This window comes from Empidonax traillii, unplaced genomic scaffold (genome assembly GCF_003031625.1).
Source record: "Empidonax traillii isolate 1590-97213 ecotype Southwest subspecies unplaced genomic scaffold, ASM303162v1 scaffold589:size398478, whole genome shotgun sequence".
Taxonomy (NCBI): Eukaryota; Metazoa; Chordata; class Aves; order Passeriformes; family Tyrannidae; genus Empidonax; species Empidonax traillii.
The window spans coordinates 239,761-252,917 of record NW_020955782.1 but is presented as its reverse complement, the minus strand read 5'-3'; the positions used below and the strand labels follow the sequence as shown (position 1 = coordinate 252,917).

General features: G+C 36.2%; 1 protein-coding gene across 8 annotated transcripts in view; it reads left to right on the top strand.

Annotated features, from left to right (window-relative positions):
• The window catches only part of FRY (FRY microtubule binding protein), a 235,081-nt gene that overhangs the window by 114,966 nt on the left and 106,958 nt on the right, over positions 1 to 13,157 (top strand). For all 8 annotated transcript variants that reach the window (XM_027898290.1, XM_027898289.1, XM_027898285.1 and 5 more), the window contains 5 exons: positions 1,794 to 1,847; positions 10,556 to 10,695; positions 11,378 to 11,468; positions 11,886 to 11,965; positions 12,083 to 12,163. In XM_027898290.1, the coding sequence (XP_027754091.1) occupies positions 1,794 to 1,847; positions 10,556 to 10,695; positions 11,378 to 11,468; positions 11,886 to 11,965; positions 12,083 to 12,163 (446 nt within the window). The remainder of the gene's footprint in view (positions 1 to 1,793; positions 1,848 to 10,555; positions 10,696 to 11,377; positions 11,469 to 11,885; positions 11,966 to 12,082; positions 12,164 to 13,157) is intronic.

Below are 13,157 nucleotides of genomic sequence, written 5' to 3'. Positions count from 1 at the left end.
TGCTGAAGCCCCTTTTGTTGAAACAGACCTTAAGAAGCTTTGCCATGGTAACACAAGTCTTCTGTAACAGAATCAGAAATTTCATAATTAAAAAAAAAAAAAAGTTTGATTTTTTTTTCCTAAACTGCACTTATTCTTAATATGCTAATTTGTTCAGGGTTCACAGAAATGTAAGAATCCTTTTCCTTTTAAATAAGTTGACTAGTACTTTTGAAAGATTATCTGCTGCCCTTTTCAGTGTGCAGCAACAGACAAAAGAAGTATTGTCCTCCCATGGGACATATCTAGGCAGGGTAGCACCGAGGTACTGATTGAGGAGGAGGAGGACTGTGGGTAGGGTAGTGTCAGGTGTTTTTCTCTGGGCTGCAAGGTTTTACTGTGTCTGTTCATCACCAGTAAGTTGTCATGAAGTTGTAATTAATAGCTGTTGTGCCCGTAATGTAACCTGGAGGAGTCACTTTAGATATTTGAGAAAACAATGAAAAATATTGATGGCTGTTCTGGATAAATCAGTGACTCAGTAGAAAACATTTTGTTGATTTTTATATTTGGTAGGTAGTCAGGGGATACTGCAGTCACCCCACACTCGGCCTCCTTGCCAGCTGGCATTACAAGTGGATCAGCATAATTAATTTCAAAATCAGTCAGCAAATTAAACTGGGCAACATTTTCTTCAGAGAAAAACATTAAATGATAGAAATCTTTGGTCTGCCTAAGGTCTCTCTATCCTCGTATCTCAGGAGCTTTACAGATTTCTTTGGTTTGCATCTTATATGCCCTGGCAGTGATGATATTTTGCCTGATACATTAACAAATGCTGATGAGTGTAATACTTTGCTAAAAGCTGAACAAAAAATCTCATTCTGAGCTGGTGGGACAGCCCCACTCTTGCAGCTGTAGGAGAAGAAAGATTCATGATTTACAGAAGAATAAAGCACTGGCACATTTCAGACACTAGCAACAGTAGTGTAATTCAGTAGAGAATTGTGATGGTGACAAGTGATGTGTTTTTCAGACTGTCATCTGCCCTAATGTATTGTTTATTTTCATTGTGGTTTAGGAGATTCATGTTTTGTGTATTGTTGTGTGTATCTAGAATACTGGCCTGTGTACTTCTACATGTCTCAGAAATTCAGCCTGCTTGACAAAAGATCCATAAAGGTGAATGGATGTTCCCACATGATGACCTTCTGAGCTGGGCAGTTCTCTTTGGCTTTCCCAGTTACTCTTGAGAACGTCCTGAAAATTAGCTTCCATTCCAAAAATACCTTTTTTTTTTTTTAATGAGTAATAATTTTTCCACAACTGTCTTCCTCAAAAATGAACGCTATGGTTATTGATTCTTCTAAAATCACCGTTCTTTTAGTATGCCCTGCATGATGCACTGTATCTGTGGACATGTTTGTATAGCCTGGTAGTATTATAACAAGAAGTTATATCATATGACTAAATAGACTAATAGACCCCCTTGGTTATGTATTAGACGAAATACTAGATGCTTTTTAGGATGTTGAAAGAATTTATCATCAGTGTGAGCAGCAACTCAGATGTAATAAATGGTCAGTCCTTCTCTTTTGTGGAAAGACTCCAAAGTCACTAAAGACACAATGTCAGTATTGGCTGATACCTATGCAGATGCCTCCTTTGCATATGAAATAAACAGTATCTCCAGGATGAGATCAGGAGGGACATTGTGTGAATAAAAAAATCTAACTGAAAAATAATCGTAGAGTTGATAGAATATATTATAGTATTAATCTTAAGTAATACGTATTTGATGTATTTTCTTTTAGGAGAAGCCACTGACCAAATCTCTGCAACGAGGAGAAGATCCCCAGTTTGATCAGGTAAGACACTTGAAATTATATTATTTCCATTCCTCAGGCTAAAAGATAAATACTTGGAAGGAATTCTAGTGTCCTTATACTATGGTTGCATACTGCAAAAAGCAATATGTCTCAATGTACTTTAGTAGAATGACAAGTGTTTAAATTGGAAGGATTTTTCCACTGTTTTTAAGCTCAATATTTTTCTGCCATGGAACTTCTCCCTCTTTCCAGTGTATTAGTTATATGTATTATTTCCTGGTTGTTTCCCCAATGGACATTTTGAAGCAAACTTTGTACCTTTTCAGAATATCCAGTTTTTGAAACAGGTGCATGGCCTTCAACTTTTTTTTATGGGATTTCTCTTATAGTTAATATGAAGGCCTACAGAATCACTGTCATTGCTGTCACTCTCGTCAGTGTAGTTTGTCTCTGTAGCTGTGACTCAACATGACTTACATGTGTGCTGCATTTGAAATAGTCTGAGCCAACCTGTTGTATTTACATTTAAGCGTAAGTTCAATTGTCAGGATAAATGCCTGTATATGACAAGGTAGATAATAATTAGAAAAGTGGTTGGCAAGGAAAAAGTATTAAAAATAAAATAGGACTTATATAATTAATTGGATTCCATTTAGTAGAACAATTAAATTGTAATTAATAAAATTAAATTTATATCTGTCATTAGAATAATACATTTCTTATGCAAGGGAAATGGGACAAGTATAAAAATAAAACCAACAGCAATATATACACATCTTAATAACTGTATAAAACAATGAAATTTTTCCAGCTGTCTTTCTTAAAAAAAAAAAAAAAACTAGAAATATTCCTAACCATAAGTAACCTATTTTAAAATAAAGAAAAATAGGTGCTAAAGAATTTAAATTGCAGAAAGGATGCCAAAACTCACAAAAATCGCTCCCAATGAAGAGGAATGATAAACCATAGGTGTATCATAAACAAAAAGTTATTTGCTGCTCCTCCATTCCTGCTACTGCTGGCTCCACATCTGCCCACAGCACTGTGCGGCCAGCAGGGCCAGAAACACAGAACAGAGACACAGAACAAAAGCACCAGCAATAGTGACGACTCTGAAAGCAACTGTGACTAGTGCCATGAGCTGCAGGTACCATATTGATTAACTTAACTTTGGGAGAGGAAGGTATAAGTTGAACTTCAGGACCTCAGATGAGCGTTTGTTGTGTATTCTGGTACACTGCACCAGAAGCAAAGATGCCTCTTCAGACTCCACTGGCATTCACTAAGGTTCACTTCATAATTTTAACTTGACAAAGTGACACATTCTAGATTGTTCTGTAGCTGCTTTTTGGGGAGAGGTAGCCTGCTTGGAGGGCTGTTCAGAGCAGGAGGTGAACAGAGGAGGTGACACTTCTGCTCTGTAACTCGGGAGCTCCCTGTCTGCCTTGCTGACCCCAGAGAAACCCAGGGAAACCAGCTGAAGGAGGTTGCTTTCTGAGTACTCCCTACCTGCCTAATGAAATTCTTTGTGGTATTCTGACCTTAATTTTATAGGGCTTTTTTTTTTCTTCCTGTGGGAAGAGTGTCACATGCAAATGGGAAAGTAAAACAAACTAGGCCACCCAGATGCAAACCTTTTGATACTGTTCCTACAGTGTATTAAACAAACACATAACGGGCAGCCATGATTTGATTAGATATTTGTGGTTAAGCAAGTTGTGGCCCTTAACAAGGATGAATTGGAAGACTGATGCTTCTCCTATTTATTGGTAAATAGACAGAAAATTGAATAATTAAGTCAAGATCATTTAATGAGAACAGCAAAGGTTTCCTAGAGTGAAGCAACTGTGTATTTACTACTGTAGCAATTTACTCCGAGTGCTGGGGGCAAAAAACCCCAGATGCAATCAGAAAACAAAGGTGAATTTTGTTATGCGGGACATTCATGTATCTCTCTCTGCATATCTAGCGTCCTACCTGTGTGCAGAGTTGACAGAAATGTACAGAGCTGAGATTGCCTTAGACATCTTGTCAGAAAACCTTGCTTTCAGTTCCTTGAAATTTTCAAAACAAACTATTTAAACTGAAATTTTCAAAATTATTTGTCAGCCTCGACCCAGGTTGTTGGCAATGTTTCCCTTTTCATGTTTCCCATTGTTTTCCACTTAAAAAACATTATCATTTTGAGATATTATTGTGCTCCTGGGATTCATGTACACCTGCGATTGGCAGATGGGACCTGAACCTGGCTTATGAGCCCATTTACAGGAACAAGGTTCATACTTACCAAAATAATTTTAGTTTGGCTGAATTCATACAATCATACAAAATTTTGTGATACACAGTAGAAATTTGATAGATCTGAGCTGGAGAAGAGACAAGAAAATAGATCAAAAAGTCTTTCTTTACTTGGCGCATTTCACTCGGTAGATTAGTAAGTACATCTCATTATAAAGCCATTTATCAAACCATAATATGTCAGTACGATAAAGTTGTCCTGAAAGTAGGGATAATTTTGATGCTATTGAAAATTAAGGTGTGGTCTACTTGGGAAACCTGGAAGGTGATGATTTGACATGATATTAAAACCCAGCTAAAGGGTCATGTACTTTGAAGTGACATCATTTAAATTTTATTTTTTAAGTTTACTCAAATATATATAAAGAATCTATGGGATGCAGGAAGACCAGGTTGATAATCCCTTACTTCTCCCTAACAGGGAAGGTATGAAAAGCTTTGGTGTGTATTCCTGAAGCACATTAAGTCATCTAGCAAAACCAAAAAAGGCCACACAAGACATTCCTGACATTTTTACTACAGATACGAAGGAGGAAAACAGAGAGAATCCCCATGAACAAACATTCTCAAGGGGTGTCTAATAGTCTTTACTTACAATTTTAAGTTATAAAGAGTGACACACTGTCAGAGGAATGTAATTTTCTAATTTTGCTGTTATCAAAATTATGTCTATTCATTTTGAGTGAAATTGATAGGTAATGCTGAAGTGAGTAGGTTACTAGCCACTAGTCACTTTAAAATATCTGAGCTGCATCTTTTATCTGTAAATTAAAAAGTATCAAAAGTAAGGCATGACCTGATTTAAAATTTGCTTTTTTCCAAGTCAGCTTCAAACATGGAAAAAAACCCCAAAAAACCCCTTTACTCTCACTCACTATGAGAAGACTGGACCTTTAGCTTCCCAAAGTAATCAGCATCGTTTAACACTGAAACTCCAAAAGATGGTGATGAAAGCATTGCTTACTACCCCTAAATAGCTCTATCTCTGTCTCTCCGAGAAACAGTGGGGTTTTTTCCTGTGCGTTCTCCAACACCATTTTAGAAGTGCTAGTTTTGATAGTGATGATGGATCCAACGTCAAGGGTCTGTGCACAGGCAGAGCTGTTTCTCTCCACAGAGGTGTGGTCAGCGTCTCCTGCTAGGCAGACAGTACGTCTGGCTGCCAATTGCATCACCCTCCTCAAACTCATAATAGTATCTTGAGCAATGTATGAAGTGATCATACTTATCCTGACTTGCAGAGTGTTTCACCATTGGCCTAACAAACTGGATTCCTTACACTGACTGTATTTTCCTTTTTAGGTGTGCATGTATATAAAGAAAATAAATACAGGAAATTATATGGGTTTTGTCATGTGTTTTTAAGTAATTCTACAATATATTTAAAATCATGTTTTAAAAGTTCTTGATTAGACAACTCTATTTGCCTATTGGCAAAGACCATTACTGCTCCAGCATTAGCATGCTCTTTGTTCCCAATTAGAAAAATGTTATTAAACATTGTACTAGTGAACTATGACTTAAACTTCCTATTACAGGAAACCATAAAATTGCAGTACATGAAAAGATCAAAAGCTAGGGTGCAAAAACCCATAATTCTCCAAGAGGCCTATCCTCACCTAAGGAAGCACTTTTATTACTCTTTTCTCAGCCTCTACTAATGCATCTTCTGTTCTTACCGCGGTTATAAATGTTCATGAAGTGACAACACTGGAGGCAGAAAAAGGGCACTGTGTAATCTTGGACTGAGCTACAGACAGTTTTCCATATAAAATTACAGAATGAATGTGACACTTTGGCCACGGAAGTGAAAATTTAACAACAAGGCTTACATTTCATATGAAACTATCTCTATGAGGTGCCTGTTGAAGGAGTTTCAGCATAAACTGCACAAAAACTTGTCCTTGTTTCAGTTATACTGCTCTCTTCTTGGAAGTACATTAGATTGGAGAATACAGATTAGAAAGCAAAAACATTTAATGTTCTATATACTTCATTTAATGTTTTATATACTTTTAGGAGATAAAACCAACAAAAATAGATCAAGGTAAAAAAAAGGAAACTAAAAATGAATAAGAATAAAAAAGTGGAACATTTAAATATAAATAGAAACTAAGCAGCACACTAATGTTTAATTGTTCCTTTTTCATAACAACCTAAATGTGATTAATGATAGGCTGATAACTATTCTTATCCAATATTAGATTTGTTAGGTATAGTAAGTGAATACTGGTGTCATCATTGACATAGCACTGTAGTTGGTCCCTTTTGTGTTTTCCCTTTCCCCGAGTTTTATATGTTGTCCTTCTTCACTAGCATATGGCACATGGTAGAGGAAGGATGAGAAATGGTGGTGATGGGGTCATAAAACAACTGTTGGCTCCTGATAAGAGGTTTGGGTTCAAGTACTGTGTAAAGAAGTGTATCTGAAGGCAAAATTAAAGGTAGCACCCTCAGAACTGAGCTTGCTTCCCACTAAAAATAAATTGGTTTTCATGTAAAATGTTATACTGGCAGTAAAATAGCTATAAACACTGGTAATGTGTAAGCAAGCTAGATGAAATTAGCCATCTACAAAATTACAGTACTAAAAAAAACCTACTTTCTTTTTTAATCACAAAGCCAAGACCATAAATGAAAACTAGTCCAACTTGAATAGTTATCAGTTTTAACCATTTCCAGAGAGATTTAGCTTCATAGTGCTGTCCCAAATAATGCTTATAACAAAGATGTGAATGAAAGGAGATCTTCACAAACACAACTGCACTACTTGCTGCTAATGTGTCATTTTAAGGATTTCTGCATTAGAGTTAGCTTGTCTAGAAACCTCTTATTAGCAGAAAAAAATGTTTTGTCTCAAAGGGTCCAACAGAATTAGTGCATGTAGCCGCTTTGATTAGAGCTTAAGGCAGTTCATCTCTCCACCTTCCCCCTCCCCGAGTCTGGAATATATGGAACAGGAATTGTCAACTTTATGTCTGCAATTTCGTATCTTGCATATATGAAATCCTGGTCTTACTATAGTGGTCCATGAGAGTTTTGCTGTTGATTCAAAGGAGCAAGGATTTAACTACAGCTGTTATTTTCCTTGAATTCTTATTGTTTGTAGTTCTGGGGATTTGTTACAGACACGCATGAAGTGTTACAAATATTGAAAGAAGGGAAGACATTATTGCCTGTCTGTGGGTATCCTAAACATAGCTAAAAAAAGTGTTTCCCAAATTCTGCTTTCAGTAGCATTGATAAAAGGTGTAAAATCTCACTCCTAAAGCTCATTATTTAGAATCTACACAACAGCAATTTGAAGACAAAATATGCAGACACTGTGCAAATAACATATTTACAAAAAATAAACCAACCCTCTGCAAAAATGAAGTACTGCAATTCTGCATTATTAAAATGGCAAGAAAATGCCCATTCAACATACATACCAACATATATGGTATAAGAAAAAAATGCAGAGCCAAGAAATTAATGATACTGTTGGGAATTGGATGCAATTTCGAATATATTTGCTGTTAAAGCACATATAAATTCGTAAGTGAAATGAAAAGGTTAATCCGCATCTATCTGCTGTGAGCAGGAACATTTCTTATATTTGTATTTTTACAATATAGCTAGACTTTTATGAAGTATATAAATTGTAGCAAACTATCTGGGCAGAATTTCATTGAATTTACTCTTGCATTTTAGTCCAAAATAAATATTAAGCATTTGCATAAGGTATATTTAATGCTCTGTGAACACAGGTTTTAAACAACTCCCTGCTTGTGCAGCTTTCTTATCCTTAAGCTGTACAGTAGGTAGTTCATTTATGATGGAAGAACATGATCATTTGTCCAACAAGGACATATTTGTACATCTGTGCACTCCCTTTCAGGAGCAGCACAGAGCTAGAATTCATCTCACTCCTGGACTTACTTCCAGTAAATGAAAGGGTTGAGAAACCGGCATGCTGGCAAGCTGGCTAGACTTCCCTCCCTTCCTGTTCCCTGAGAGCCAGGTCTTTGCCCAGTCCACCCTTCCTTCCTGTCTTAAAAGTGCAATGACAGAAAGATTTAAAAAAAAAAAAAAAAAAAGCTATATTGACCTTTTATCCCTACTAAAGACAGACACTGTAAATTCAGCAGGGAAGATTTGACAGGAATCCCTTTGACTTCTGGTGAAATATAGGTGGGATTTAAAGAACAGCAGTGATAAGTTTTCATTTGTAGTTACACATCATGATTTCTTTAATGTTCTTTAGGTCTATTTGGGGACAGACTTTTAAGCAGGGCCTGTTGCAATAGGACAAAGGATAAGGTTTTTAAACTAAAAGAAACTTGATCTGGACTAAATAGAAAGAAGATATTTTTTATGATGAGGCTGGTGAGACACTGCAAAAGGTTACCCAGAGAACTTGTGGATGCCTCATCCCTGGAAGTGTTCAAGGCCAAGATGGACAAGGCTTTGATCAAACTGGTTTAGTGGAAAGCGTCCCTGCCCATGGCAGGGGGTTGGAACTAGATAATCTTTCATGTCCCTTCCAACCCAAACCATTCTGTGATTCTATGATTCTTTGATTTTGTTCTTGTCTTCCCTAGCAAACCCTTTTTCATTCCATCTCATAATTAACAACCAGTGTTCTGTCAGCTTCAAAGAAAGTTTTGGAAAACAGTAGAGAAGTGAGTTGGTAGTGAATGCTTTGCCCTGACACCAGGTCATTCATGTCTTCTGAGTATTTATCTGAAGCCTTAGGCTAGAAGGCTTTGGTATAATTGAGCCTGAAGTACTGTAGTAATTCTTCATGAAAGGCCTCCTGTCACTGCTGCAAGCAGTGCCTTAATGCCATCTTCCACAGCAGCTTGTTTCATATTTCAGGTAATAGAATGTATCGCAAACACTGGATTGAAAGCTTTCATAACACAGTATTTTTATAGAAACTTTTAATTTTACAGGGAAAGTTGTGACAGCTTTCTAGTGCACCAAGTTTTAATTTTAGGCCGTAATGCCTGAGCAATAATACTTCACTCTCAGAGTGTCTCATTAACTCTAGACCGCAACGTCACTGTGAATTAGTTAAAAACTAAGGCTGAAAACCTGCAAAAGAGATCAGAGTTATTCATCTAGACTAACTGTCATCCACAAAAGTTCTCATTTGAAGCTACTGTAATACTTGGAAATTGTGTGTAAGATGCTTGGTCTGCCAGTTTTACTCTTGTCTTAGTCACAGTGTTCACACAAACTTGGTCCTACGTGGGACATTAAATTCTGTTGTTTTTCCACAAACATTGAAATATTCTGCTTTAAGTTTAAGCAGGTACATAAGCCTGACATAGTTGACATAATCTGTGGACTTGACATGAAGTCCACACTCTTCACTCCTGATACTCAGCACTTCACAGGATCAAGCTCTGCATGATCTTGAGGTGCTGGTAAATCTCCAGATCAGTAATTTCTTCGTATTTTAAATAATTGCTTTCTATTTTCTTAGAATGTTCACAAATACTGTGGCTGTGAACATTCTGTTGCAATACATATAATATCTTCTTGTATAATAATGGGGTGTTTTTCAGTCTTCTCATGTTTTGTGGCTTTATAGTTTCCAGTAACAGGAAGTTCAAGAAATAGTTCAGTAATAATATGTTCAATAACATTTCTGTAATTGGTGACACAGTTAATACCGAGTGAGCAGTAATCTTTTACGATATGCCACCAGAGCTGTTTAATCAGGAACTTCTAAGGAATAATTTTAAATTATGCTTTGTTTATTTGTGCACACAAGACACGGGAAACTGTAAATATTTTCCTATATATAAAAGAGAAGTCTAAGTTTTCAGGTCTGTGATCCTAATAGTAAGACAGATGCATCTGTATGGTCAGTTGATTAAAATTATTGCAGAGCTTGTGGGGTTTCTCAATAGGTTCTGAGTTTCAGGAGAGGCATCCAGCAATCAGATACAACCCCCAAAGACAGTGCTTCTGATTCATTGCTTTTTGTTTCCTTATAATATGCTCAAACCCAAATCAGCATTTTGGAACAAATCAAAATAACTCCCTGGAAGAACTAGATAGTTCTGGTATGTAGCAAGATGTAATACACAATTTTAACGCATTTTAATATAGTCAGTATAAAGACACTATCTATATACACTCCACTATTGTATTTCTGCTTATGTTTTATAGAATCATAGAGTCATAAGGTTGGAAAAGACCTTTGAGATCATCAAGTTCAACCACAATCCCAACACTGCCAAGTCCACCATTAGACCGTGTTCCTACATGCCACATCTGCATGTCTTTTAAAGACAGGAAATGCAGAATATTAAGTCACTGCTTGTAGCATAGTTCTCAAAAATTAGATGAAAACAAGAAAGAACTTATCTAACTATTGAATTAGTACTTTTTTTAAGGAGGAGGGTAAACTTGAACAGCATTTGATTTGCTGATTTGTTGTGTTTTCCCCATAGGTTATAAGCTCAATGAGCTCACTTTCAGAATATTGTCTACCCTCTATCCTGCGCACTTTGTTTGATTGGTATAAAAGGCAGAATGGCATAGAAGATGAATCTCATGAGTACAGACCAAGAACAAGCACTAAATCCAAAAGGTATGATTTTGAACCTGCATACATAACATAATTTATAAATTCTAAGATAAAATTGGCTTCTGTGGGGTAACAGTTGCTTGAAAGTTGTTGTATCTTTTTTCTGCTTGTTCCTGGAACTCCTCTTGGCTTCTTGATGGATGGAATAATTGCGTCTTTAAAGTTATGTTCCTGATAGTACAGACATAACTTTGCTGTTATGTTTGTCTTGCTGCTGTTTTGAAAGCTTTAATACCATGTAAATATTGATTTGTATAAGCTGTGTCTTCTTTACTTATGTGATCAGGCAATAATTCTGTGATACTTGGAAGAATTTTTTTTATATAGTGTTATACTTGGACATAGCAATATCATATACACCTATCCTCAATCAAAAAACTTGAGAATCAGTTTTTAGCAACATTGGTTCGGGCTTTTTTGTGTTGCTCTTAAACAGGAAAAAAGAGGGAGGAAATGGGTAGTGGTATTTAAGCATTTGAAGGAAGGTCACAATAACAAGTTAGATTTTGTCTGTTTATTTCAGATTTTAAGAGCACAAGAGTGCATTGCTTTCTGAAATGCTGGATTGCAGTTTAAAAAGTAGAACACAATCCCCTTTTATCTAAATTTGTGTAATTGAAGAAGGCATAGAGTATGTATTATGACACATCTCTGAAATATTGTGTTTCTTCATTTGATTTTGCAGTGATGAACAGCAGAGGGACTATTTAATGGAGAGAAGAGATCTGGCTATTGATTTTATTTTTTCTTTAGTATTAATAGAAGTTTTGAAACAGGTATGAGTTCTTAAATTATCCATTAACTAATAAATGATGGAAATTACCAATGTAATTTCCAATGTAAAGTGAATTTTGGGATTCTTTCTATTTGAATCTTTAAAGGTATAATAAGAACATTAAGTACATTCTGCATACTTGTTCACTGCTGTCTTTCTTGCACCTGCAGGATACGTAGTACTCTGTGTTTGCACTGACTTGACTTTGCCAAGTCTTAGGAGCTAAAGTATTTCTCTTCAGTATTAAATAAACATTAGGTGGCTGGCTTGTTCCATCTGTTTTGTTACCTACATCCTATTTCACCTGATACCATATTTCTGTGTGGATGATACATCCATGCTAGTAATACTAGCACTGAAGTATACAACTTGAAGTGTAACATATATGTCCTTGTTATGTTTTATTTTATGTTTTCAGATTCCACTTCATCCTGTAATAGACAGTTTGGTAAATGATGTTATTAACTTGGCTTTCAAGCACTTTAAGTACAAAGAAGGGTAAGGCTCTTTTTCATACAAAAATTCTATGAATAAAACACTGTCTTATTTTTTTAATAGTTGTGGTTCAAACAGTATGCTTTCTCAGCTGAGAATTCTTTCTTTGTCTCTTGCTAGGTACCTTGGTCCTAACACTGGAAATATGCACATTGTTGCGGATTTGTATGCAGAAGTAATAGGTGTTCTAGCTCAAGCAAAGTAAGCAAAATGGAATATCTTATTTTCTCCATGAATCTGACAAGTTCTACTTGCTTAGCATGTGAATATTCTGATTTTCCCATTTTCATTAAAAATACTGTATGAATAAGGAAATTATTTCAGTTCATTGGTCCTCTATTTATCTAAGTGTTCTAGAGCATAGACCTTCAGGGAATGACAGGCTTTCTGCATCTAGTCCAGTGATACTGAATAAATTCCACTTGACTACGGCAGCATTATTTTTCTTATCTCAGCAATGATGTCTGTGGAAAGCCCAAAGGGCTGAAGAGAGCTATTTTAATTAATTTTTTTCTATATACTATTTTTTCTTTAGCTGGGCAAACCTATAAGTGGCTATCCTCCTACACAGCAACAATTTTAAGTCTCTCTGCCGTTATTTCAGCCTAGAACTTAATGTAACTGCTTCTGAACCCTTCATCCTTCTTAGAACAGATGACATAAAACACTTTGTGGGTCAGATCTTACATTTTGGATCTGGTAACAGACAAATTCAAAAACTTATGTACCCAATATAGCATCTCATCATACGCTTACACCACAAACTAAGCAAAGGATGAAATTTACTGCCCCGATGTAATGCTACCTGTCTCCTGACATTTTCGTTTTGCTGAGAGTAAGTCTGCTCTACAAAACCAGTCAACTTAGCTTGATGCAGACAAAACAGTTTAAGTTTCTGGAAGTCATATAACTGCAGGTAAGGCCTTACCTGGGCTTCTAAATTGTCTGGGTCAAACGCAAAAGGAGAAGTGGCATCTCGATCCAAAGCTTCAGTTTGAGTGTCAAAATATACGTGATCTCCATAAGTACTGCCTTTCTTCTCCAGTTCTGAAGGGCCTTGCTAAGATGTTTATGCCACTAAAGGGCTTCTTCCTGTCGACCTGTTTCTTTCAATTCACTTGTGTTGCTTATCAGAGGTGATAACAAAAGGTTGTTACATGCTACACCTGCCCATGAAAATGACATTCTTTTGATT